Here is a 23,564-nt window from a genome sequence, read left to right on the forward strand (position 1 = left end):
TTGTGTAGCAAGAGCAATGTAGTTTTATTGGTCTAAGGTTAATTATGCTGAATGGGCAGCTAGAGGGACATTCTTTGTGTGCTGCTTTACATCATTTTCACAGAACACGAGAACAACGGTCTTGTAATGTGAGAAACAAAAACTGTCACATTAAAATGTCCACATTGGAATCGATTTTTTAAAAAAAAACTAAAGAAAAAAAAGACTTCTTTGATAATTTAATAACTTTTTATCTGGGAAATTAAAAGTCTAAAGTGTTAAAAATATTTTCTTTAAAACTGAAAAAAAAAAACTAAGAACAAAAAAAGAGTAAGATCACAGAGTTAGGTTTTGTTTGGCTAAGAGAAGAATTATGGTCTGAGGCACTGGTTTAGGAGGGGCAGAAAGCTGCCCTCGACAACACACGAGGACACCATCCTTCTTTCCTTTGAGTATCAGAGAAGAGAGCTTCCTCTGTAAGGACGCAGACAGACACACAGACATAACGTAGGCAGGGGTATGGCCGGATCTCCACATTCAGAAGAAAGCATCACACTCCCAATCATTACAGTAAAAGGAGAGAGTCCTCCCCTGAAGGTAAATTGCAGTTTGAGGTCCAACTTTTTAGAGTAATCATGTAGTGATGGGGTAAGCAGTTCAATGGCACCCTCTCTCTGTAGAGCAGGGAACTACAATAAAACATCTTGAGCGACAGGTGTGAGGTTGGATGGGAGCCACGAAAGGCCCACTGAGGAGACAGGCATTGGGTAGATGAGACAGCATACAGCATCAGCTCAGACAGGACTCAAGTGGCACAGATGACAGTTAAAGAGACAGAATATTAGGTATTTGTGACTCCGAGTGTCACAGTCCACATGTGCAATTTTTAAGTTGAGAACAGCTTTGGCGACTCTCCGCCCAAAACTGCCGGTTCCCCTCTCTGGCTCCAAGTCAGTTTTTGTTTTATCAGACCCCCTGAAAGGGATATGAAACAGCACGGGTACGAGAGAAGGAGAGGAGGGGCGATTCGCTCATTCACAGGTCGTTCGGGTTAACTATGGTAAAGTCAGAGTCTTTGCTGTGGGTGGAGCCCTCGTCTGGGCTGGAGGAGCCCGAGGTGATGCCGGCCATCAGGGGGTCGTGGAAAGTCCCGACGGCGCCTTCGGGCTCCAGACGCACCATGCCGCGCCCTCGTCTGATTGGAGGAGTGCGATCAGAAGCAGCCCTTCCTCCTCCTCCTCCTCCCTCAGCCTGTAGGTCTCCGTCCTGCGACACGAGGATGTAGTCGTCCCAGTTCTTACCCTCCGAGCCCAGAGAAGATGCCACCTGCACACATGAGAATTAGTTAGAAGTCGTGCACATGGACCCAACATGTACAACCTACTTTCCCAGCATTTAACTTCAATGTATTCAAACCCAACAAAACTCTATGGAGCACGTGGCTGAGCATTTTAATGATGCAGTCGCTGTATTAAATGTTTCACTCACAGTGAGACAGACTTGGTGTCACGTGGTCTAATCCTGGAAACAACACAATGCTGGTACAAATACTAAGAAGTTTGGACACAGGACGTGACTTAGAGACATAAAAATGATCAGATTTAAGTGTGCTGAATCCTGGGTCAAAAGGTCAAACCAGACAACTGAAAACCAATCCTGTCTGAACTGAGTATAAACTGGAGTTAATACCAACAGAGCTGCTGAAAGCACAGAGCAGTACTTTATCAGCTTAGAAGAGGATGGTTGGACTATCATCTGAAATGTTCCTTGTCTAAAAAGAACTCTTATTCTCAAAACATTGGTTCAATGCACCGTCCAGTGGCAGCTACTTAGATTTTCATCAAGCCCCCACGTATGATGACAATAAAGCCATTCTGTTCCATTTACCTGTTGCTCAGGTGGAGTCCTCGCCTGCTCCTCTTCCTCTTTCTCGTCCATGCTCACGCTCCCGTCCAGATCACAGTCTCGGCTCGGCCGGCTGTTTCCTCGCTGTGGGTGGTCACTATGGTGACTGTTGGTGTTTAGATCAGTTTCAGCAGCTGCTGTGGAGGTGTAGTGATCATCAGCGATGGTGATTTCTTCATTCTCCTCGGCCTCCAGCTGGCTCTGATTGAAGCGCAGCGCCCCCTTAAGGATGTCTTTTATCTGACAGGATGAAGTATGAAAAAGACAAAGTGAGCAAGATTACAAAAAAAAAAACCCACACTTGTCTGTTCACACTTAGGTCAGCTCATACCTGTTTGAGTCCAGCCAGTGACACCAAGACTTCATCCTCTTTTTCCAGGTGTTCTTGGAGAATCACTTCTTGGATTTTACCTGTGGAAAAAGAATTATTAGTCACTGAGTTATGCAACCACCCACAAAATGATTCATTCCTCCATGGGTAAAAATTCCCCCACTGGCTGAATGAATAATTGAAATGACTCGGAACGAGGAGACCAAAATCCATTTCCTCCGTGTTATCTACACTGCATTGCATTACACTGTCAATTTTCTTCTGTGATCTAGGTGTAAAATATACAGATGAAAATCACACAGCTGAGCAAAAAATAAATAAAATGTAGCAGCTGTGCTTGTTTAAATGTAATGCAACATACACCCCTGATTTCAAAGTGTGCATGTATACATAAAACAACTGAAGTAAAAGGGAATGCAATGATAGAATGAAAAAATAAACTTGCAATTTGGAAAAAAACAAATAACCAAAGAATGACAGATATCAGGCATGAAATGTTATTTTTATACAAACTTAAATCCTGTGATAGTATTTAGATTAAAATGCTGTAACTGAGCATGTTTAGGATTGCTTTTAATGTCAATTTTGCATTTGGATGTTGAATATTAAACATGGTGACTTGGCCATCTGTAGCTAAATGAACTCACAGATGTGTGTATTCATCATCTTGGCGCAGTATTTGCTCATGGCCTCCAGGTCGTTGATCTGGCCCTGCAGGAAAGATACCTGCGCTTCCAGATCCTCCTCCTGTAGATAAACACACACACACACACACACACACGCACACGCACACGCACACGCACACGCACACGCACACGCACACGCGCACACGCACACGCACACACGCACACACGCACACACGCACACACGCACACACACACACGCGCAGACCAGGAGATAATAAAGTTAAGGGGAAACCTGCAGTGAAGGGATTAAGGTTGAAGCTGTGAGAGAAGATCAAAAAGTGAGAAACAGAGAAACAAAGAGACTCAAAGACATGCAGGCAGGCTGACAGAGGAAAAGAGATGAAAGGTTGTTAGAGCAGACAGCAGGTCAAACGGCTCACCGTCTCTTTCTTGCCCATGGTCTTACTGTGGGATCGAGAGCGAGTGATGTTGAAGAAAGACTCCTTCTTGGTGGCGGAGAGCGGCGGAGAGGAAGTGCTGACATCGCTCCCTCTGGACAGGGGAAGAGGCGGGGAGGCGGTGGATTGGCCCCGCCCACCAGAGAGACTTTCTATGCTGGGGGAGGAGCTGACTGTCCTGGAGCTTTGCCCTGAAGGAGCAACAGAAAGATGGAGGGACAAGACAAACTATCAGAGACATTAGGAAGATGAACCACGGAGGAAAACCTGCGATCGAACTGTGTTTGCATTTACAGCAGAACAGCTTAGATTTTTGATTAAATGATGCTCAACACAAAAAGCAGCTTTTAGCAGGCGTTTCCAAAGCAAAAATTGTAAGCCGGCTTTGGAAATCAAGGTTTTTTCAATATCAAACTCTGGTTCAAGCTCAATAATAATGGTGCTAAGGAGATCAAAAGAAGAGGCTTAATCTTATACATACATGTTGAAGTTAAGTTCTTTTAGTATCTAATAGTATTTAAATAAGGAGGAGAAAGATAGGGGGAAAAAATGTGAAACCTGGACTACGCCACTGGATCTATTACAGACCTTTTTAGTGCTAAATTATAATCAAATAATTAAAAAAAATGAAAAACCGAGAACAAATTGATTCATTAAATTTGGATTTAAATAATGCATTATTCCACGAGTTAAAAAAAACATAATTAAACTAGCTAATTAATAGTTAATAAAACGTCCTGCTTCTGCCTTCAAATAATGAATTAAGTGAATTAAAGCACAACAAAAAAAAAATCCACTGTTGAACTTATATTTGCAGTTTCCTCGTACACTAATTATTCTGTTTGTCATATATTTCATTTCCCAGAGTTTGCTTTTCGTGATGTCTCCTAACTAATGTAAAGATATGCAGCCGTCTGCCAACCCACGGAGCAGCAGCAGGAGCTCTGATAGGCCAGCTGCTGCAGGTTGACGGGAGTCGTATGTAGATTCAGACGAATCAGAGCTCCTGCTGCTGCTCCGTGAATGATGCTTATTAATGCATCACTTAAATGCAAAAGTAAGCAATCAATTCATAAGATTAACTGTTAGTCTGCAAACTATTCAACAGACAAAACATTTTCTTTGCATTTTTCTTTCTGTGCAAAGAAAATGGGCAAACTTGCCAACACACAAACAACAAATCAATATTTACTGCTATTGTGATCCAGAAACAAAGCAGGAACACGTGACAGGTTCAAAGCAGCACTCAGCAGAAGTCCCAACATGCTATCAAGCTGTGATCTCCCTCTGCTGGTCACAGTTTAGTATCGCATGCAGATGATCCTAATGTCTGTTTGCTGCAATTTGAATCTAACGAGCACCAGGAGCACATGAACAAACGACAAGCAACACACTTGCTTAGACATGCGGCGGCAGTGACAAAAGCATGAACGAATGAGGGGGCGTGTCACACAAGCGGTTGCCATGGCAGCAGTTACCTTGTGTGTCAGTGTGAGTCTGGGCTGGGTGAGAGACCTGAGACACTCCACCAGAAACTCCATCTAACAGACAGGAGAGTCAAAGCTGATGCTGCCACAACCACACAAACCAACGCCTGAAGGTATTCAGATCATCACTGTCAAACTGCGCATGCAAATAATTCACCAGTTACAAAACTGCCAACAAAAATGCCCATTAGTGGATGGGGAATGAGCTCTGTCGTCTGTAATGCAGCTTCCCTGAGCTGGCGTCCTGCTGCTCACCTTTGCTGAGGTGGACTGGCATGCTTTCCGACTTGAGCAGGCGGTAGTGCTGATTCTGGGCCTGGACCTGGATCTGGGTTTGGGTCTCGGTCTGCGCTGGGGCGGGTGGCTCGGCCAGTGGGTGTGGCAGGATGGGTGCAGGCGCCGAGGCAGGGGAGGTGGACGAGGAGGAAGAAGAGGAGGAGTGCACCTCGCTGTTGATTGGCGAAACGCCGCTGGATGCACCCGACATGGCTGGAGCAATCAGCTTCCTGCCAAAGTTCAGCAGGCTGCTGGAGACTTTGTTGATGTTGAGGGGAGCAGCTTTTGCACTGGAACTGGACCTGGAAAGGCAGCAATAAGAATCCCAATTTCAGAGAATTAAAAAAAAAAAAGAGAGAGAATAACACAGTCTTCTCAGGAATTACGGGACCATACTTTTGTTTTGGCTCCTTGAAAATTTACCAACAAACTTTGCATACTTAGCTGCCATTATCCAAACCCTATACTTGTACTAACACTTCCTTAAAAGTGTCCCACCTTCCAGGCAGCCAGTTATTTGTATTGTACGACATTGTAAAATTAAATTCACTTGCAGAAACTTGAAATTACCTTGAGGTGGTTCATCCATCACAGTGAACAACCAAACACATGCGGTTTATTTGTATATTTCTGGGTGTCAGAACCACCAACCAGTTACAAGTACGAGCATTATTATGACACTGACAAACTCTCCAGAAGCTGGGCTGTGAGAGTTCACTGAGGCTATCCAAAGGAAGCAAACTTCAAAGTTCCATTATCAGAAAATCAATCTCAGACAAAAGACAAGTAAACAACAGTCTATCAGAATTAGTTTGTGTAACACTTTTCAATCAAATGAAAGGCAACACAAAGTGCTTGACAGAACAAATACAATAAAGCTCAACCTTAAAAACAATGCAAACAAACCCACCTCCATAAACATTATGTTATACATGAAGGACCAAATAAAAGAGGAACTGAGGATACACAATGAGGAAGCACCAGTGACAGGATAAGTCAAAATTCAGATGAGCAAAATAAGACAAAAAATAGAAAAAACAGTGGAAAAAAAGAGAGATGAAATAGACCATAATGTGTAAATAAGGAGAGAGACATACAATAAATAATACCAATTTCAAAAACGTTAATAAAGAAAATTGATCAAAAGGAAGAGTGAAACTGTAAGACTTGAGTTTGTAATAAACAACTTATTGTTGGCATTTTAATTACTGAACATCCAACAGTTGTTGTAAAACTGAACTGAAATACTTTAATATCTTTACAAAAGGTTAGTGAACCAACGCTGCACCAAACCTACTACAAATGCATTATAAGCATTAAGTATCAAACATGTCCAGCTACATTTTGGCAAATGCATGTCTGAATGGAACACATAGATGGATGGTGGAGTGTTACGTTTTGCACATTTCGGTGCTTTTATCAAGTGTGAAAACTGCGAAAGGTTGAAATCTGTTGCAGTCAAAGTGGGTTTAAATGAAACGTAACCTCTGTTACTAGCAGAGGATGAAAGTACAAGCTTTCCATGGCTATGTTTAAATGTTAGAGATAAGAGCTGTGTCAGTATTTTACCGGGTCTTGTTCATCAGGTCAGCTCCCCGTGTTTTGTAGTAATCCAGGTTCTGCTGAAATTGGTAGTTCACAGGGCGTGGATTGTTCTGCAAAAGCAGGGAGAACCCAAACAGTTTTTAGGGTCAGCAAGTTTACAAGTCAGAAAAAGTGTCTCGGCTGTGCGTGATATACAACTATCATAACCGAGGAAACCTAAAATCTGCATCTATGCATGACTACGTAAATAAGCAAACACGTGTTTCTGAGTCAGTACTTATGAGCAACAAGCCTCGATCCTGCCCCCTCTTCTCCTGTTATTAGGGATGATTCCCCCTCAGGTGTAAATAAGAAATGGACATGGTGCGACACGGTCATTCGCCTTGGGGAAACACTGTCATGTTGGATCAACACCTTCCTGGAATTTCATCCGAGCAGATTAGTGGACAGGAGTGTGGTGAGCTGTAGTGTTTGGGCGTACAGGTCAGTGAATTTGGAGGCGGGACAAAAGATTATTTGTACCAAGACAGTGAGGTTTTAGCTGAGGTCAAAGATCTGCCTGATCCTGCATGTACAGCGTGACCCGGCTTACAAGTAAAGATGAAAGGAAGAATGAGAATCTTCTGCACATAAACAGAAGTAACGAAACAAGTGTGCAACAGGAAAAAAAAAGATCCTGGCAAAACATTCCAGCTCTTCTTTAGCTTCTGAATACCAGTTTTACATTTCAGAACTAAAACTAGCTTTTGGCACGAAGCAGCTCAGTATAGTTTCACACTAACTAACCACAAGTTCAAAAAGCATCAACATCAAGTTCTCCTTTCACCTCGCTGTCTTGCAGTTACAAAGATTAAAATTTCAAACACTTACACTGCTGCAAGAGGAAGCAGCAACAGCAATTAGGGAGTGTAATTTCAGGAACTAAAATGTTTGCATGTTCAGACTCAGGACAGGGATTTTCCTCTTGAACATAATTGTGTTCGACTGAAAAAGTTACAACCATAAAACAGAAGGCTTAAAGTCTCAAAAGCAGATTTAAGGCTGTGATTTATGAACCTAAAGCAAATCTGGGTTAGATACAAAAATTGCAAAAGAAGACACTAAGCTAGATAAGCATTTTTTTTTCTTGCAAGAGGCAATGCGTCAAGCTAGCTGCACACACAGCATGCAAAATTTGGCTACATTCATAATTGCCTCACAGGTTTGTTGGAAATCCTGTTTCAACTTTGATGTACCACCTTCAGTTTGAGCAACCTAGGTATTACATGAGAGCAAACATTGAGCAAAACAACTTCTGTCAGTTTGCAATGACAAAAACAAACCCTGAAAGACTTTCAGACAGGTTGCTGCTTCAGAGCATGGCTACTGAACTTACAGCATAATATAAATAGGAATCGTAGTAAGCTGAGGCAGTGATAAGATCAGTGACCCTGATGAGTAAAGTGAGCATTTCCATACGAGTAGGGCTTTCCTTTAGCAGCAGCGTGACACAGTTAAATCATTCATGGGACCAGAGGAAACCGAGGAACAGTGGCAGCATGAAAACCAGCTCAATTACAGATGACAGTGTCCGTAGTGTTGTACGAACTGGGCAGCTGTGGGGAATGTTGCTAGAAAGTGTGGAGTTTACAGAAGAAACGTGGATATGAGCCACAAAGTTACCACAAACTACATTACATGGCACAAGCTGCATTTATTCAGTTAGTCACAGCATCAGTCAGAAACCAGGCTAACATGCATAAATGGAACAGGATCCCCATTTCTTTTGGATTATATCTTAAGCGTGATTCTCAAGTCCATGCAGACACAGTCAGTAACATACAACACACAGCTGTATGTGTAAATGAAATCACTCACTGACTGACCACTGGCTTCAAATAATCACCTGACTTCCGTATTTGTCTTAATATACACAATAAAAAAGAATCTATGTCCTGCTTTTCCATATGTTCCAGCTCTTGTAAATTCATTTTCATTTGTAGACTGGAACTGGGTTTTCTGTGTCAGCTGTACTTTCATATCTGCTTTAAGTAAAACGGTCAAACAACTTTAGTCATCATTGACCGTCTAAATATCCCCGATATTATTTAAATGTTACAGGATTAAGATTAAAATGCAGTATTCATGGATTACAAACGCAGATGCCCAATCACTACATGCAAATAATAAACATGTACTAGTATATATATATATATATATCTGTGCAACTTCCTTTTTATTAACTGCAGTGACTGCTTCATTGATTGCAGCTGTGTCTACTATATTTACTGTAAGTGCCTGGAACTCACTAAAACGTTTACCACTCAAGTGAGAGGAACCGAAACATCTGCTGCCAAATTTAACTTCACGTTTTTGCACCCAAGTGCTTTTTCCTGTTGTCACAATACTACAGGACATTTTTGGTCTACGCTACACGACTGTTGCTCGAGAGATTTCAGCCCACTGCTTTGTTTGTGGGTAAATGTTTCACTTCTGTAAATCTTCTACTTCCTATGCAAGAAAACAAGACTAATCACTTTGCGTCATGTGTCATATCCACCGAGTAAAAGAAACATGAGTAGGTATAGTGAGTGCAATTCCAAGCTCGTTGGTTCCCGTTTTCTTTCTAATATTTCTCCTCTTCAGTTTAGGCAGTCACACACCAGGACTTCCAGGAAGATTTAAGAGTAATAAAGCAACTACATAAGTGCTTGCAGTAGCAACATGTATCAGAAGTCTTTCGATTATTTATGGCAGTGTAACGTTAACTTACTTTGGGATCTCGGAGGAACAGAGCCTTTTGCAGCAGAGCGCTGATGTCTCCTATTGGAGGGTAGTGCATTAGCAGGCCCAAGCAGGTCTGGAAGTTACTAGCGATGACTGAAAAAAGAAAAACAGAACTTACTAGAATCTCTAAAATTGAAATCTGGCAACAGTCTTTGTGTGCTGCTAACACACCAAAGGACACAAGCTGTTGTTTCTAGCAGGGGACAATCCACCCACATGATCACTACGCTCCCTATTCAACTCATCTGTTATGAAATGCACTCAACATAAAAAATAAAAATTAATCTGGGCAACACAAGTGTTTCCATCAAACTGTCCCTTCAGAATATCTCCCAGAAATGCACCTCTCTCATGAGCAGCTTACTCATTATTCTGACAGCAAATAGCTCTATAACAGTGCTACATGGCTGCAGATAACAATATCCTAGTTTAGTCATTAGAACTTTGTATTTTGGTTTTCCGTTACGTCTTGCATGTGAAAGGTGCTCAAAATGCAACATCCATTTGCATTTGGTTGATTGGCATCTGCCATTTAGCTGCATGGTGTCTTATTAGAAGACAGGGAGGATGTTTGCTAACATTAGAGCTTAAACTACAACTCTGCTTTGCATGAATGGCAGGAGAAAAAAAAAATCGACTGGATTCTATTTAGAGCACCATGACTCCATCTGATTAAATGAGGCAGAGTAAATCACATTCTTCCAGTTAAGTGTGCCTTATGAAATTACATGCTACAAAGACAACACATGGCATTATTGGATTATTTAAGTCATAAATGGAGCGTACGGGCGTCTCGGATGTAGAGCAGCATGGCCACGAAGATGTAGTCCACCAGGTCCAGAGTGATGCTGTCAGCAAACAGGGCATCCCACACCACCAGCAGGTCCTGAAGAGGGAACTCGCGGCCAAACAGCAGACGGACCCACCGGCTGGAGGCACAGACAAACGGGTTAAAGTGCGTTTGTGCACAGCTGCGGGTTAACAAAGCAATCAGACGGGTGTGAAGGTGTGAATACTGACATGCCGTAGATCTGCGGGGCGATCTCCAGCCGGTTGAGGTGCATGTGCAGCTCTATGTCATGCTTCTTCACAAGCTGGTCTTGGATGCGGTTGACTTTGGTCACTATGGCAACAGACGGCCCTGAATCCTGAGGCCGAGCAAATGGGATGCTGGTCAGCATTTCTTCCTTACCCTAGGCAAGAAGGTTATTACATAACTGTCAAATCGTTGCATAAACATCAATCAGCAGCATCTGACTGACCAACATTCAATACATGTGCTGATGAGGAACAATAACCTCTTTTTGGAAGGATCCCATTGGGAGTTAAAACAAAAGCCTGTCAAAATTTGCTGTTTGCTACCAAGATTTGAATTATACCTAGTCTTATTTTTATACAATTTATGGTCAGTCCTTTCTCCTGCAATACACATTTAATAAATGCACACAGAGTAATTACCTTTCTATATAGTAGTTGTTATTGTTAGTGGCAGCTGGATTCAAATTGCCAACCAGAGCACTAGGGATTTATGAGAAACAATGCAGTATATAATCCATTTTTATTTCATTGCTCCACTGTTTACTGTCCTACTCCTGCAGCAATAGCTAAGATTAATCAGGTTACGACTGGTGCAAACCCAACATTTCCTAATGCTGCTAGTACACATTAAAAGCCTCCATTTGGAAGGACACCTGATGGCTTTTGTTGCGAGACAGTCACAAGAAATCTGTTAGTTTCAGTCAGTTCTATTTATACAACACTATATCCCATTATTTATAAATTGTAAATTATATTGGCCTCAAGGAGCTTTACAGTCTCCTGGACTGATGTAATAATCTGATAAGGATATTGAATTTCACTTGAACAAAAAAAACAGTTACTTTATTGGTGACTGTGATCCATCAAAAATGCATCTACGAAACAAGACGGCGATCTTCCTGCACACTGTTTTTGACAGCAGATCAGTTTAAATAATGCAGGGAGTAACAGGAACAGCCACAGTGAGCAGACAGATGAAGAGTTTCAGGTGACAGGCTGCACACCTCCAGCTCTTCTGCCAGGCAAACATATTCACAGCGCCCTGATATGGAAAACCTTTCATGTTGTGTGCAGCATGAAATCAGATAGCGATAGGGCTGAACGATTTGGAGAAAGTATCGAATTGCAATTTTTCAGCAGATATTGCAATTTGATTTGGGACACAAGTTTAATACTCACCATGTAATAGATTTAAAATGTGTGAGCATTACCAAAGGAAATAGTATCAAAAGAGTGATGGTCACACAAGTGAGGCGGCATGATTGGCATGACAGTGTAAAACCTGAGTCATAAATAATATAGACCAATATAAATACAGACTAAATTGCAGTTTTGCAATTTACTAATTGCATTGTTTAAAATTGCAATTCTGATTTAGAATTGATTAATTTTTCAGCCCTAGATAGCAGCTCCTGAAGTCTTTATGAAAAATGGATCTGTTTGAGCCCAAGACACAAATATTAAACACAGACTAAGTTGCTTTTTCTGTTTCTCAACTGCAGCCACTCAATGTGTATTTGCCATGTTATTAAACTGCACTTGCTGTTACCATGGTAACCACCCGTGTCACCAAATCAACTTTTATTAAAATTATCAACATTATAACTTTTGAGCGCCGTTATCCTGTCATGACGTGCCATCATCAATCCGGTGACGTTGTGTTACATTGTACAAACAATTATTGTAATTAAAAAGCCCAAAGCAGTTTATGACACTGACCTTCCTCACTTCCCTCTCAAAGCTGGAGAACCATGGCTCCGCCGTCTCCATCAGCTGTGAGAACATGGCACTACAGACAAAAACATTTCCAGCTATAGTTACTTACGTTTCTTTAATTTGACGACTTGATATTAGCCTGATATTCGTGTACTCACTAGGCATCATGTTCAAGGTACTCTGGGTTCAGCAGACACTTCATCTCCTCGCTGTGAAAAAAAAGACAGACCCCTTACATTTCACCTTTGAAAATGCAAAGCTTTGTTGGCTTCAGACGAGAGCACAAGCTGCTGGTGCAGTCGCAGGTCAAAAGGTGTTAATGGCAGCTAAAGAGTGACAGATTCAGTTTCACATCGAGTACAAACTCACCTGGGACTGGCCGTCTCACTGGCATGCTGGAAGGCTTGATGGTCACAGTGCAGCACAAACACTATGGGAGCCAGCAGCTCATGCATCCCCTACAGAAAAAGAAAAACAGACAGCAGCAGAGGGAGGTTGAGACGTATAAGGGCAGGGGGAAAGAGAGAAAATATGGTTCATTTGTGGTCAGTCTTTCTTTAATAGTGATGCACGAGGTTTCTAATCCGTGATGACAGGTTTAATTTAGATATTGTTAGCCACTGCTCGGCCACGCGTCACTTCCAGTTTGCAAAAAGATGCTGTACTGGCCATCTATTCATTCACTGGCACCTGTTAGAGACACTGATAATGATTAGGTTACAAAGGCATTTTGTTCTTCTGTCGAAGCTCATTGGGTACTGTCAAGTCCACACCCGCACACATGCCTGGATTATCAACACAATGACTCTCTGAGAAAAGCCTCCCAGAGGAGGAAGGACCCATTTTCAAATAAGCAAAGATGTACAAGTTTCACCATTAAACTCTGTCCATCTACTGCTGGGGCGATGTGTGATCTTACCTGCTTATACAGTAACTGTTCATTCTCTCTGGCGTAACAGAAGAGAATATCCGTCAGCTTGGTCCTCACGTCCTCGTCCTGGAAGTAACGGATCTCCGGGAATCTTATACAAGATGAAAAAACACAGAGAGCACATAAGGTTACTTACTTCATGGTGACAGCTGAAAACAAATGCACTGAGTGGCAAAGATACTTACGTCCTCAACACGTCCTGCTTGATCATCCCCTTCAGCTCTTTGTCCTGGAAGAACTTGTTCCACAGGCTCTGGATGGGGCAGGAAGACAAAATGTAGTCAAAAAGTAATGAAGTAATGCGTGCGTTGCTGCATTAATTAAGAACAATAACAGTTTAGTGACTAAAGTCCATCCATCAACAGAAGACAGATCAAATAACGCACTTAAAACTTTTTAATAATAATTCTTTAACCAAACTAGCTGTCTAGTTCAAACTTTGATTGATTAAATGACAGGAATTGTAACTGCTAAAGTATCTGGTCATTTTGGTGGAATTCAACAGCATTTTATGCAGAAATTGATCAAAGATAGAACAATTTCCCGAAAACAAATATGCGATTTAGTAATAATTAAAGTAAAAATAGAGGTAAAGGCTTGAGGATCCTATTTGAGTGAAAGCAGTTGTGTTTAGTTTCTAGGCTGTTTCAATTTTCTTAAATTTAAACCAAAGTCAACATTCATTAATTACTGGAAACTTCTTTAATACGTATTAAAATGCTTGCTTGTGTGCCAAGGGTTTTCATTTTCTATGTTCTGTCGACCAGCTGTGCTGACTAAAAATCCTATCATTTACTTTGACTTCATTATAGAGAAGCATACTGACTGAACACTGATTCCATTTTCTCTGTAATTACTATCAGATTGTGCAGTCCATCCTAAGAATCAGACCAAGACATTTTAACGAATTTACTGGGAAAGTATGATGACTTTTCCATAGTAGCCAATTAAGGGCCCCTCTTGCCTCTCAGTCATTCTTAGTGGCTTTCACTCAGTAAAAAAGTGCAAAGCAAATAATTTTCAGATTTAAAAAAAAAAGAAATATAACAACGTCTGTTAGATAGCACTTTTCTTAACAAAGCTACCAAGTGCTTAACAAACAAAAAAGACTCAAACGCATTCAGTAAGTAACAGAGATCATAAAAATAAATGAAAATCATAAAAAAAGCAGAGATCATAAAACAAAAGGGAAACCAGACAGGGATAATAAAACATGGCCAAATATGAAAACATCCAAAAATGCCCTCTGATAAAAGGAGGACAAATAAAGGTTCAGAGAAAAAAAATGAAATAAGCTTTTGGATATTTTGATAGTTGCTTTAATTAACATAAAATTAATAATTACCTCCAAAAAGTTACTGAGAAGTTGTGGTTAATGAAGCAATAGCAATCACCGACATTGTCTATGCGTACAATGACGCAGTATGAAGGGAATGGGAACGTTATACAAGCAAACCTGAAACAGCTGAGTGATGAAAATAAAGATGGAGAAAGGGCACTGCACACACGGAGCTCCATTTCAAAATAAATTTACACTCACCCCCTCATCCTGGGACAGTGGGTTGTTGACCACCAAGTCCTGCTGGCCTGCAGCTTTGCGGGGGTTTGTGATGTGCTGTGACAAAAACCAAGCAACCAAAAAAAACAAAAAAAACAATGGACAGCCATCAATGAGGGTTTTGTGTATTTTTTTTTATTAGGTTCAAAACTTCCGCTCTAAATCATCAGGTTGATCTCCATAATTGCTAATGATGTGAGGTCTTAGCATTAATATAAATACTAGTTAGGATAAGTTTCGTATTCTATAATATCGCAGGGATCTAGCAGGATTACTACACGAGTGACATTATTTTCCATCATTAATGCCACTTTAGGGTCTCAGCCTTTATGTTATGGTCAACTGAAGTAGAAGTTTATTTACTTTTTGTAGGATTTTAGTTCCTAGCATGTATTCAGGTAACATCACAGCATACAAAATAACCACAGGGTCTTACCCCAATATTTAAACTTGCTGGGTTAATATGAAATGCAAATCATAACCATTTTTGCTTTAAATCAATTTACCGAAATAGCTGTTGTTTCAAATGTGTTATACAAAACATACTCTCTTGACTTTATACACTTCCTCATGGGCCACACTGCTAAAAATGCATGACTGTATTCTAAGCAGTATCAATAACTGTAGAAGCAATTACTAAGTGGGACATCTATATCAAGAAAAAAAAAAAGGCAAAATGCTCCATATAATTAATTTCTCAACACACTGAAGAAAATGGTCAGAGAGGCGATCTCACCGTCTCCTTGATCTTCTCATACTGGGCCCGCAGCTCCTTAGTCTTGTTGATCCACTGCCCCTTATCTTCAGGAAGAGCCTCCAGGTACAACTGCAGACACACAGCGAACAGGTGAGTCCATTCTACGCCAACGAGCATTCCTTTCTCAGAACTCACAAACTTTCAAAACTAAACTCTCGGCAGATATTTCCACAAAGAAAAAAAAAAAAGGCCTCCAAGCTGCCAGAACCACACTCCTTCCTGTGTCAGGGAACTTGCCAAAGCCCCTTTAATCAAACTCGATAGACTGCTTGATCCATCTGGCAGTTACCTTCCAGCACACGCTCCGAAAGCGGCTGCTCCTCAGTCGACCGTTGATGCCTGCCTGCCGGATCCTGGCCAGGTAATTACTGTTGAGGAACAAGTCGTCCCATTCTTTCCTGCACAGGGGAGGGGAGGCAGAGGATGAGGAGATTTATGAGCTTCTCAACCCAAATTGGGCACAGTGTTCCATCTAAAGTGTCGTCCAGCAGTAAACCAAGACGCTGGAGCAGCGATTTGAACCGAGTGCCAACGATGCAACCACAACAGAAGATGCCGGGAGAAACTCACCTGTATGAGAGGAAGGTGGACTGAGACAGTGAGTGAGCGCCGTCGTCAAGAGAGCCTCCTGATGAAACAGACACAAGCACAGGAGGGAGATGTGAGCAACAAGTGCTCGAGAGTGAAAGTAGAAATCACTATTTTTTTACAGCTTGGGAGACCATAAAAAACTTTTACAACTATAACAAGAAACTGTCTTTTTTACTGTTTCCATATGACTCATCACCCTTTTTTTTTTGTTGCTTCTTTTACAAACCACGCAGTCGAGCAAAAAAGGGGCCAGAGGCAGGGAAAGCGATGACAAAAAGTAAAGCACCGTACTTATCTTCCTCTATATTGGCGGTAATAAGTCTAATTTGGCCTGCAGGTGAACATGCATTCAAGTCGGAAAGCTGTCTATCAACATTAGTTACAGGAGTAGATCATTCCACAGGGACACTCAGTATGAATATTCATCAGTTCCACAACATGCCAGCCCGCAACATTTTCTCTCTCTCGCACGTAAACATAAAAACACCCTCAGCCCGGGGGTGCTGCCAGCCCCGTCTGTGACTCACGCTTCAGTCAGCTCAGAATTTACTTGTTTTATTATCTCTATTATGAATCTTAACTCATCATCGCTACATCTTCCACTTTATACCTTGTCTATTGGTCCAAGCATCTGTTAGCGTATCCATCACTCTAAAAGTAGGTTTCCTCCATCTCTAGAAGGGCCTGATGGGAGTACTTTCATGAAATGACTCAAAAGTATCGAGTCGGTTTCTTTAAAATTAATCAAGGAGCCAACTGGTATATGAAGATATGGATCGAGGTCACGGGAAAAGGGTTTGGAAAGTGAAAAGAGGCGACGTACTGCTGCGATTCTTGTTAAAATTGTTGAGTGGGTCAAACCCCGTCTCCTGCTGCTCGTCAGTCTGGAGTGGGTGAGGGGTCTCAAAATTGGGGTGCTGCATGACCGCGACCCAGCTGGACCTGGAGAATGAGGAAAAAACGGAAAAAGAGAATATCTGAATTAAACGATAGAAAACGGTAACAAAAACTCAAGCGACTAGCATTTCATATTTTTGGTTTTCATACACATGACTTTTGAACTCCCAAAGTTCTGGTGATGAGGAACAGATTTTCTTTAAGGGGGGTGACAGGCATCTTTTGACTCTTCTTGACCTCTAGCTGACCCCACCCTCTGACCCCTTCATGTAACTGTGCAGGAAAATCTGTAAATTTTCTCCGCTGATCATTAACAAACACGACACTCTTTGAACAGTATGAGTTCAGTACTTACTGCCACAGCCTCGTGATTCTCCTCAGTCAGAAGAAAAAGTAGGTTCTGCAAGAAAAAAGCAAAATGAAACTTAACACCTTCAGCTTCGGGAGAAACAAAGGACGACGCTGGTCAAGGGCCAAACAAATATGCAGTGTGGTAAAAGTCAACAGAACAGCTGCAGACAGAACAGAAAGACTACTTAAAAGTGGTTGATAAAAGAAATGTTGTTTGCTAAGGTACAGCAGAGCACTTTGACCTGACATGCCTCTAAATACAACATAGCTCTAAAATCAAGGAAGTAGATGATGGCAAAACCACTGTTTTATTTTTAGAATAGTATTTACATAAAGCACTGATATCACATTCACTTTAAAACAGCAGCAAGAATAATAAATATTGAAGACTTTAGGAAACATTCATAAGCGTTTCAGTCAATTTCACAGACAATTTGGATTATACTTGTGATTTTTTTGGAGCATGATCATCAAACAGGGCTACAGTGTATCCTCCTTTTGGATTTATCCCAATTTCACAGCATAAAATAAAACACTGACAGTCATTACAGTCAGTGAAGAATGGCTGATATTAACAAGAAGCACTCGAGCTGCATGATGCTCCACCGTGCTCGACGTGATATACTGAACATAACTAGCAAAGCTAATGAGGTCATTAAGGAGGCAAATTAATGCATTAATTAAATATTCTAATGTCAACAGACTCGTCTTCACATAGCACACAAACAGCAGAGCTTCTGAAATAATTAAGGAAATGTAGTTTCTAGAAAATCGGCTGTTCCTCATAAATGCAAATATATGTGGCGCTGCGCTTCAAAATGTAATCACATCATCTAACACTGCAGGGGGGGTTAATGTACTGGTGTTGAGTAATATGTGTCTGTACACACATAATATTCCGCACAGTGGCAGGAGGCAAAATATATCAAATCGCATCATCAAGTAAAACATAAAATGATTCAACATTCAATAACGTATGGCTAAAAATCCCTATGAAGCCGATAACAGCACAGTCCTGTTTAATTGTAAATAATCAGGACAAAAGCTTCACAAGTTAGTCACCAACAGGACAGAAAGAAAGCACTCATGAACAAAAAGATGATCGCTAATAGTTATCCGTGAAAGAACAATTGTTTAATAATCAACTCTCTATCAGAAAATTGATCAGCAGCGATTTATAGTTTTGCTAATTAACCAAGCCTAATTGCAAACTGCTTAATGCTGCTCTTCTCAGCTTTCAATATACACTGTTCAGCTATAACACTGTAACAGGCGTGAACTAACCGTGACGTCACCTGTTGGTTTCAACGCCGAGAAAATGAAGCTCGGATTTTGCTACTTCCTGGTCGCCATTTTGGATTTTTTGGAGCCAGTGAAAAGCGTCATCAAACAGACTGGACCAGAGAGCAACTCGGGGCAGGACCAGTCAATGGGACTGTCAATCAAGTATAGCCATGCCCCCTGGCTCCGCCAACTTTAACGATTTATTTAAAATTCAGTATTGATTTATTTTAAGATCGGCCACCTGATCTCTCATTTTGACCATGAAAACTAACGGGAAAAAATCCTGAGCTGTAGAAAATCAGTCTATCAAATTTTATTTTTTTCCAAAAATGAATTGGGGTCTATGGAGCAAAAGCTTTTCGGAGCCAACCCTAGCGGACGGCGTGATATTGCAAGTTTTTGACACTTCCGGGTGGGCTTCAATTCTGGAGCCAGATGCTATGTCCATCTTTATATACAGTCTATGCACTGTAAACACATGCCTATTATTGTGTAGGTCCCCCTCGTGGCACCAAACCAGCTCTGGTGGTAAATGCTCCAACTTGTACTGATTTGACGTCGAGCCACGTACAAAACGGAAATCATCTAAAAATTCACACAAGAAAAACAAGATCCTGACCAGGTAAACTCTTTGCCAACTCTTCTCTTCCGCCAAGTTCTCAGAAAAGTTTTACTTTCTCAGTGAGACAACGCAATCTAGGTTAACCAATTCTGCCTCCGTTCTTTATCCGGCTTGGGATTATTCCATGTTTATGAATATGGTTAGCCTAATACACAGGCCTACAGAATAGCATGCGCCCACAGAGCATTATGTTTTCATTCACTTTATTAATTGTGGAAATAACACAACAAAGGCATCTCTTAAACCTATTAGCCATGTGAATGAAACACTGCTCGATAAATTAGCTACACACGCCATCAAAATAGAAATGATTTCATATGCATAATGTATGTGCCTGTTTTCTTAGGACATCTGTTCTACTCAAAGACTAATGCTCTCCTTCAGTCAATGGGGGGGGTTTCTCCCTTCTCTCATAAAAACAACATTATCCCGTTAAATAATCGGAACTAATCCACAACTATAGGGAGAACCAGACGAATGCTGTGAATAAGCATCTCCAATAATAGCCTGTTTTTCTTAGTTTTACTTTAGAAGATTGGCATGAAAGATTTGAAGTCTCCTGAGTGACTACAAATATAAACAGCAGTCATCTTGCACAGAATATTAATTCATATTATCACTATCTCAGAGAAATTTGCCTTGCACAAAGTCAAAGATATTTTGAGAAACATTTTTCCCTGCAGGCCCACAGACGCATCCAGTGCTTTGTCCCTTCTTTCCAAAAATAAAACGTCATTCTAAACTTTCTAAAGACGCCTTTACAGATCACTCATTGCTACTCGTTCTTTGAGGAATCACGTCTTATGTGTCTGAGCAAAAGATGATGTTGGGGTAGAAGACTCGAGGCCTTGCCGTGTTACCACAATTTTGCTTGAAGCGGGTTTTCTCTTGGCCTTCTGCTGCTTCTTACCAGAGCCGAATGTGAAACGACACCCGAACTTTTGCTAAATAATAATCAAGGCAAATTAACTTCTGCATAATTTAATTCACAGCACCTGGAAACACCTCAATAATTCAAAGCACGAATCTTTCATGAAATAATCAAATCAATACATAATGAAATGCATAAATAAATCAACAGACAAATAACAGTGAGTCCATCTGTTCAGAGGTAGAAGATCTGTTCCTGGGATTTACCAGCAAAAGTGTGGAACTCTAAATCCAAATTGCAGCCATTACACCATCTTAAGTTAACTTTGTAAGTGTTATCTTTCTCAAAGTTATTACCTTACGCATAATTGTAAAACAAAAAATGTTGAAGCTTTGGACTGAATGCTAAAATCATACATAGAGCCTTTTTACCGAGTCTGAAAGCAGCCATGAATATCACAAGATTTCAGCCTAAAGCTTCCCTCCACTTCTTTGTTTTTCTGCTTGATCAAAACCAGGCAGCCTCATGAGCAAATTTTAGATCAGCTGAGTAGTAGAGGCACAGAGTTGTTCACCGCAGCAGTCAGACTGATATATACAAAACTCAATTAAACTCTTCTTTAACATTCACTGACTGGTTTTGGCCGTGTATTGACCGGACAACCACCCGCTAAAAGATCTCATATTCATGTGCAGCTGCAACACAAAGGAAAGCTCCAGTCTCACTGGTCTAAAGGCACAAAGGCTAAACTATTCTGAAAACTAAATCCAGATTACTCAACTGTATTAAATGGTTTGCTGAAGTGCCTACAGAATTTCCACCAAAAGACATCCGACTGAATTACAACTGCCGCTTTGTCTCCAGCCTTGGAAGATGCTTTCTATTATTTCTCATAATAATCAAGTCCAGACTTTCAGGAATTTACTAATAACAAGAGCCATTAACTGAGCCAGTCCACTAGTCTTTATCTCAGATCCACAATTGTCAGAGCCGTGGCAAGAAATACAGAAGAAGAATCAGCTTGTAGGCTTTTTAAAGGATGAATATTCAAAGAGGATTCAGCGAACAGCGATGAGAGGAGCTGTCACTGGCAGCTGCAGTCGAAGCGGCAGATTGTAGCTCAGTCAAAGTGAAGAAACACCCCAGCTAAACAAACTCACATGCCTCTACTTCAGCACACAGCGAGAGCTCAGGAGCCTTAACAGTCACATGCTCCACAAAAGGCTGAGAACATGTTGGAAACTTAACCTTGGCAAAATACCGTAAGCTTGCTGGGTCTTGACTGATTCAATTACCAGCGATGAGATCTGACAGGCATCTGTCTGTATAGAGGAAGTAGAGCCACGTTTTAACCTGGGGCTCAATACACCCTCAACGAGTCACAAGATAAATCTAAAAGGAGCTAGTTCTTCATCTGATCTTCGCTTCATTTTTGGAAAAGACTGGATAATTCTACTCTGTCAGGCCTAAAACTATGCAAATAAAACAATCCCTGCTCACAGCTCAGTAGGTTCAGCATTGCTAAGAGAAGAGAAATACCTCTGGGATAACAGATCACAAGCAAGTCTGGGAAACAATGCACTTAGGAAAGACCTATGGTGAAAGTAGACAAAACCTTGTAACATTCAGAAATAATGTGTGGTTTAAAGGAAGAGACTGGAACAGCAAGTACAGCAAATTTTCCTAACATTCACCTTCAGCCTACTTCCTCCTACTGTACAAGTTAGTGCAGATACTAGCAGCGAAGGCCTCCCTACACAATAGGTAGTGTGTTTCAGCAATGGGCCAGTCTCAGTCCTTTCTACAGTGAAATGATAGAAAAAAGGAATCAGTTTTATTGCCAAGTAAGTTTTCAAAAACGAGGAACTTGACTTGGTGCTTTAACGCACAACAGTAAAAACTAACTTGTAAAAACTTGTTAAAGAAGGATAAAAAAAAGAGAGGTTTCAGAAGTCCAATCACAGCAAGTGTAGCAATCCAAGGTATTATAAGTGGAACATGAAGCAACAGAAATATTAATAGTGTGCAAGAATGTGCAAATAATTCACCTGAGATTGTGCAAGGATGCATAGTGCCTGGTGTAAACAACACAGCTTTTTCTCTGCCTTTCTAGTCAGGCATGTCTGTCCAAAATATCCTGCAGAGACTGTAGTCTACACTCGCAGTATCTTGGCGGTGTGGAGAAGAGCGTGAAACCACAGAGACAGGCAGATGTTACCGAACCTCTGCATTGCCCTGAACTCATCACTAAACCTGTCATGCAAGATGGCCCAGCCCAACAGAGCAGGTTAAACACTCCCTACACTTACCAAAGCCGCCATAGAAATGTGTTTTTCCACAATTCTGACTAGATATCTTATATGTAGCACTGACGTTTCAGCTCAAATTTGGCGTAAAATGCGCAAAGAGTCCGTGTTTGGTGCAGCACGGAGGAGGCAGTCAGCGGGATTGTGGAGGCAGACGGGGCAAGACGCCAAACAACAGCTAAGCTAGCATGTACTTTGTGCTAGCTAGCGAAGCTAAATGAAGGCTAAAGCAGGTAAACTCATACTATAGCATGCTGTAGCTGTCGGTGTTGACTGAATATGATTGGAGACGACAGCAGCAGCGGGGCTAATGGGAGCTAGCCTGGCTGTTAGCGAGTAACCGGGGCCGACGCAGCGGCCTGCCGTTACTTCCGACACACACACTGCCGCTGCACACCACGAAACTAAGTTGTACCACGCACTCTCACACACAGAGACAAGGCGACACAACCGCGATCGGCAGCAGAGAGCAATTAGTTAGCAGCTACGGGTTCTCGGTGTTGTTCAAGTACCTGTTCAAATCATGCAGGAATCCTCATTCTGCTGTCGGAGTGTCTGCTGATTTGTAAACAGCAGCGGGTCAGGCGGATGTGCGCAGACCAGCTGACTGGTCATGTGACCTGCAGACTGAGGATCATGTCTGCAGGTGCTCTCTGGAGAAAACATCAACTTCTGCTTGTTCTGTTTCAAGCGAGGGGATTTATACTTTGCCACACACGAAGGTTTTAAATCATGCACCGGTGCTTGTTTTATTCAGGTTTTCTAGCTTGTGAAAGTCCTGGAGTAGATCCTCCTTCGGCAGGACACGTGTCCGCAAATGTTTGTAACTCAGCAATGAAGATCTTCAAATGAATCCTGCCACTACATGTTGATTAGTTTTGAATGTAATTATTTTAATTCACAGATCTACGTCGTACAAGTCAGACAGTCTATTGAAGAAGTGAGACAGTAACCCTACTAGTGTCCTGCATAAAGAGGAAAAGCACCAACTAGTATATTATGCAAAACAAAAGCTCACTCTTTTATTATTTACAACTAGGGCTTGAGAAATGTGTATATTTTCCAGGGTACATAACAGTATGATGTGTCTGCACTAGAGGAAGCTGCAGTTTTGTGACTGGAGGATGTTTTGTTGGGTGACTTAATCCATAACTCTTAGAGTTGCACTGTTGTCCTGCCACAAGCATTGGTCTGGATGATGGTTATTCTTTTAAGATTTTGTCTTTTGAACTTCGAAAACACAAGAATGTGGACCTTTAAAGTGACATT

General features: G+C 41.3%; 1 protein-coding gene across 2 annotated transcripts; it reads right to left on the reverse strand.

Moving 5' to 3' along the window:
• tbc1d5 (TBC1 domain family, member 5) lies at nt 1–22,914 on the reverse strand. 2 transcript variants are annotated; one of them, XM_022200615.2, is made up of 23 exons: nt 22,808–22,914; nt 17,217–17,261; nt 16,788–16,906; nt 15,944–16,001; nt 15,663–15,771; nt 15,353–15,442; nt 14,599–14,673; nt 13,244–13,311; nt 13,047–13,149; nt 12,497–12,585; nt 12,286–12,336; nt 12,131–12,200; nt 10,394–10,566; nt 10,160–10,302; nt 9,360–9,466; nt 6,632–6,717; nt 5,042–5,364; nt 4,778–4,840; nt 3,282–3,490; nt 2,863–2,962; nt 2,216–2,295; nt 1,867–2,124; nt 1–1,305 (listed from the first exon to the last, which is right to left on the reverse strand). In XM_022200615.2, the coding sequence occupies exons 3-23, from the start codon at nt 16,885–16,887 to the stop codon at nt 1,015–1,017; spliced, it is 2,646 nt and encodes an 881-aa protein (XP_022056307.1). In that variant the 5' UTR covers nt 16,888–16,906; nt 17,217–17,261; nt 22,808–22,914; the 3' UTR covers nt 1–1,014. The 2 variants fall into 2 exon arrangements, with proteins under 2 accessions (XP_022056307.1, XP_022056308.1); XM_022200616.2 differs by lacking the exon at nt 4,778–4,840.
• Between the last annotated feature and the right edge of the window lie 650 nt (nt 22,915–23,564).

Source organism: Acanthochromis polyacanthus, chromosome 11 (assembly GCF_021347895.1).
Source record: "Acanthochromis polyacanthus isolate Apoly-LR-REF ecotype Palm Island chromosome 11, KAUST_Apoly_ChrSc, whole genome shotgun sequence".
In the NCBI taxonomy this organism is placed as follows: domain Eukaryota; kingdom Metazoa; phylum Chordata; class Actinopteri; family Pomacentridae; genus Acanthochromis; species Acanthochromis polyacanthus.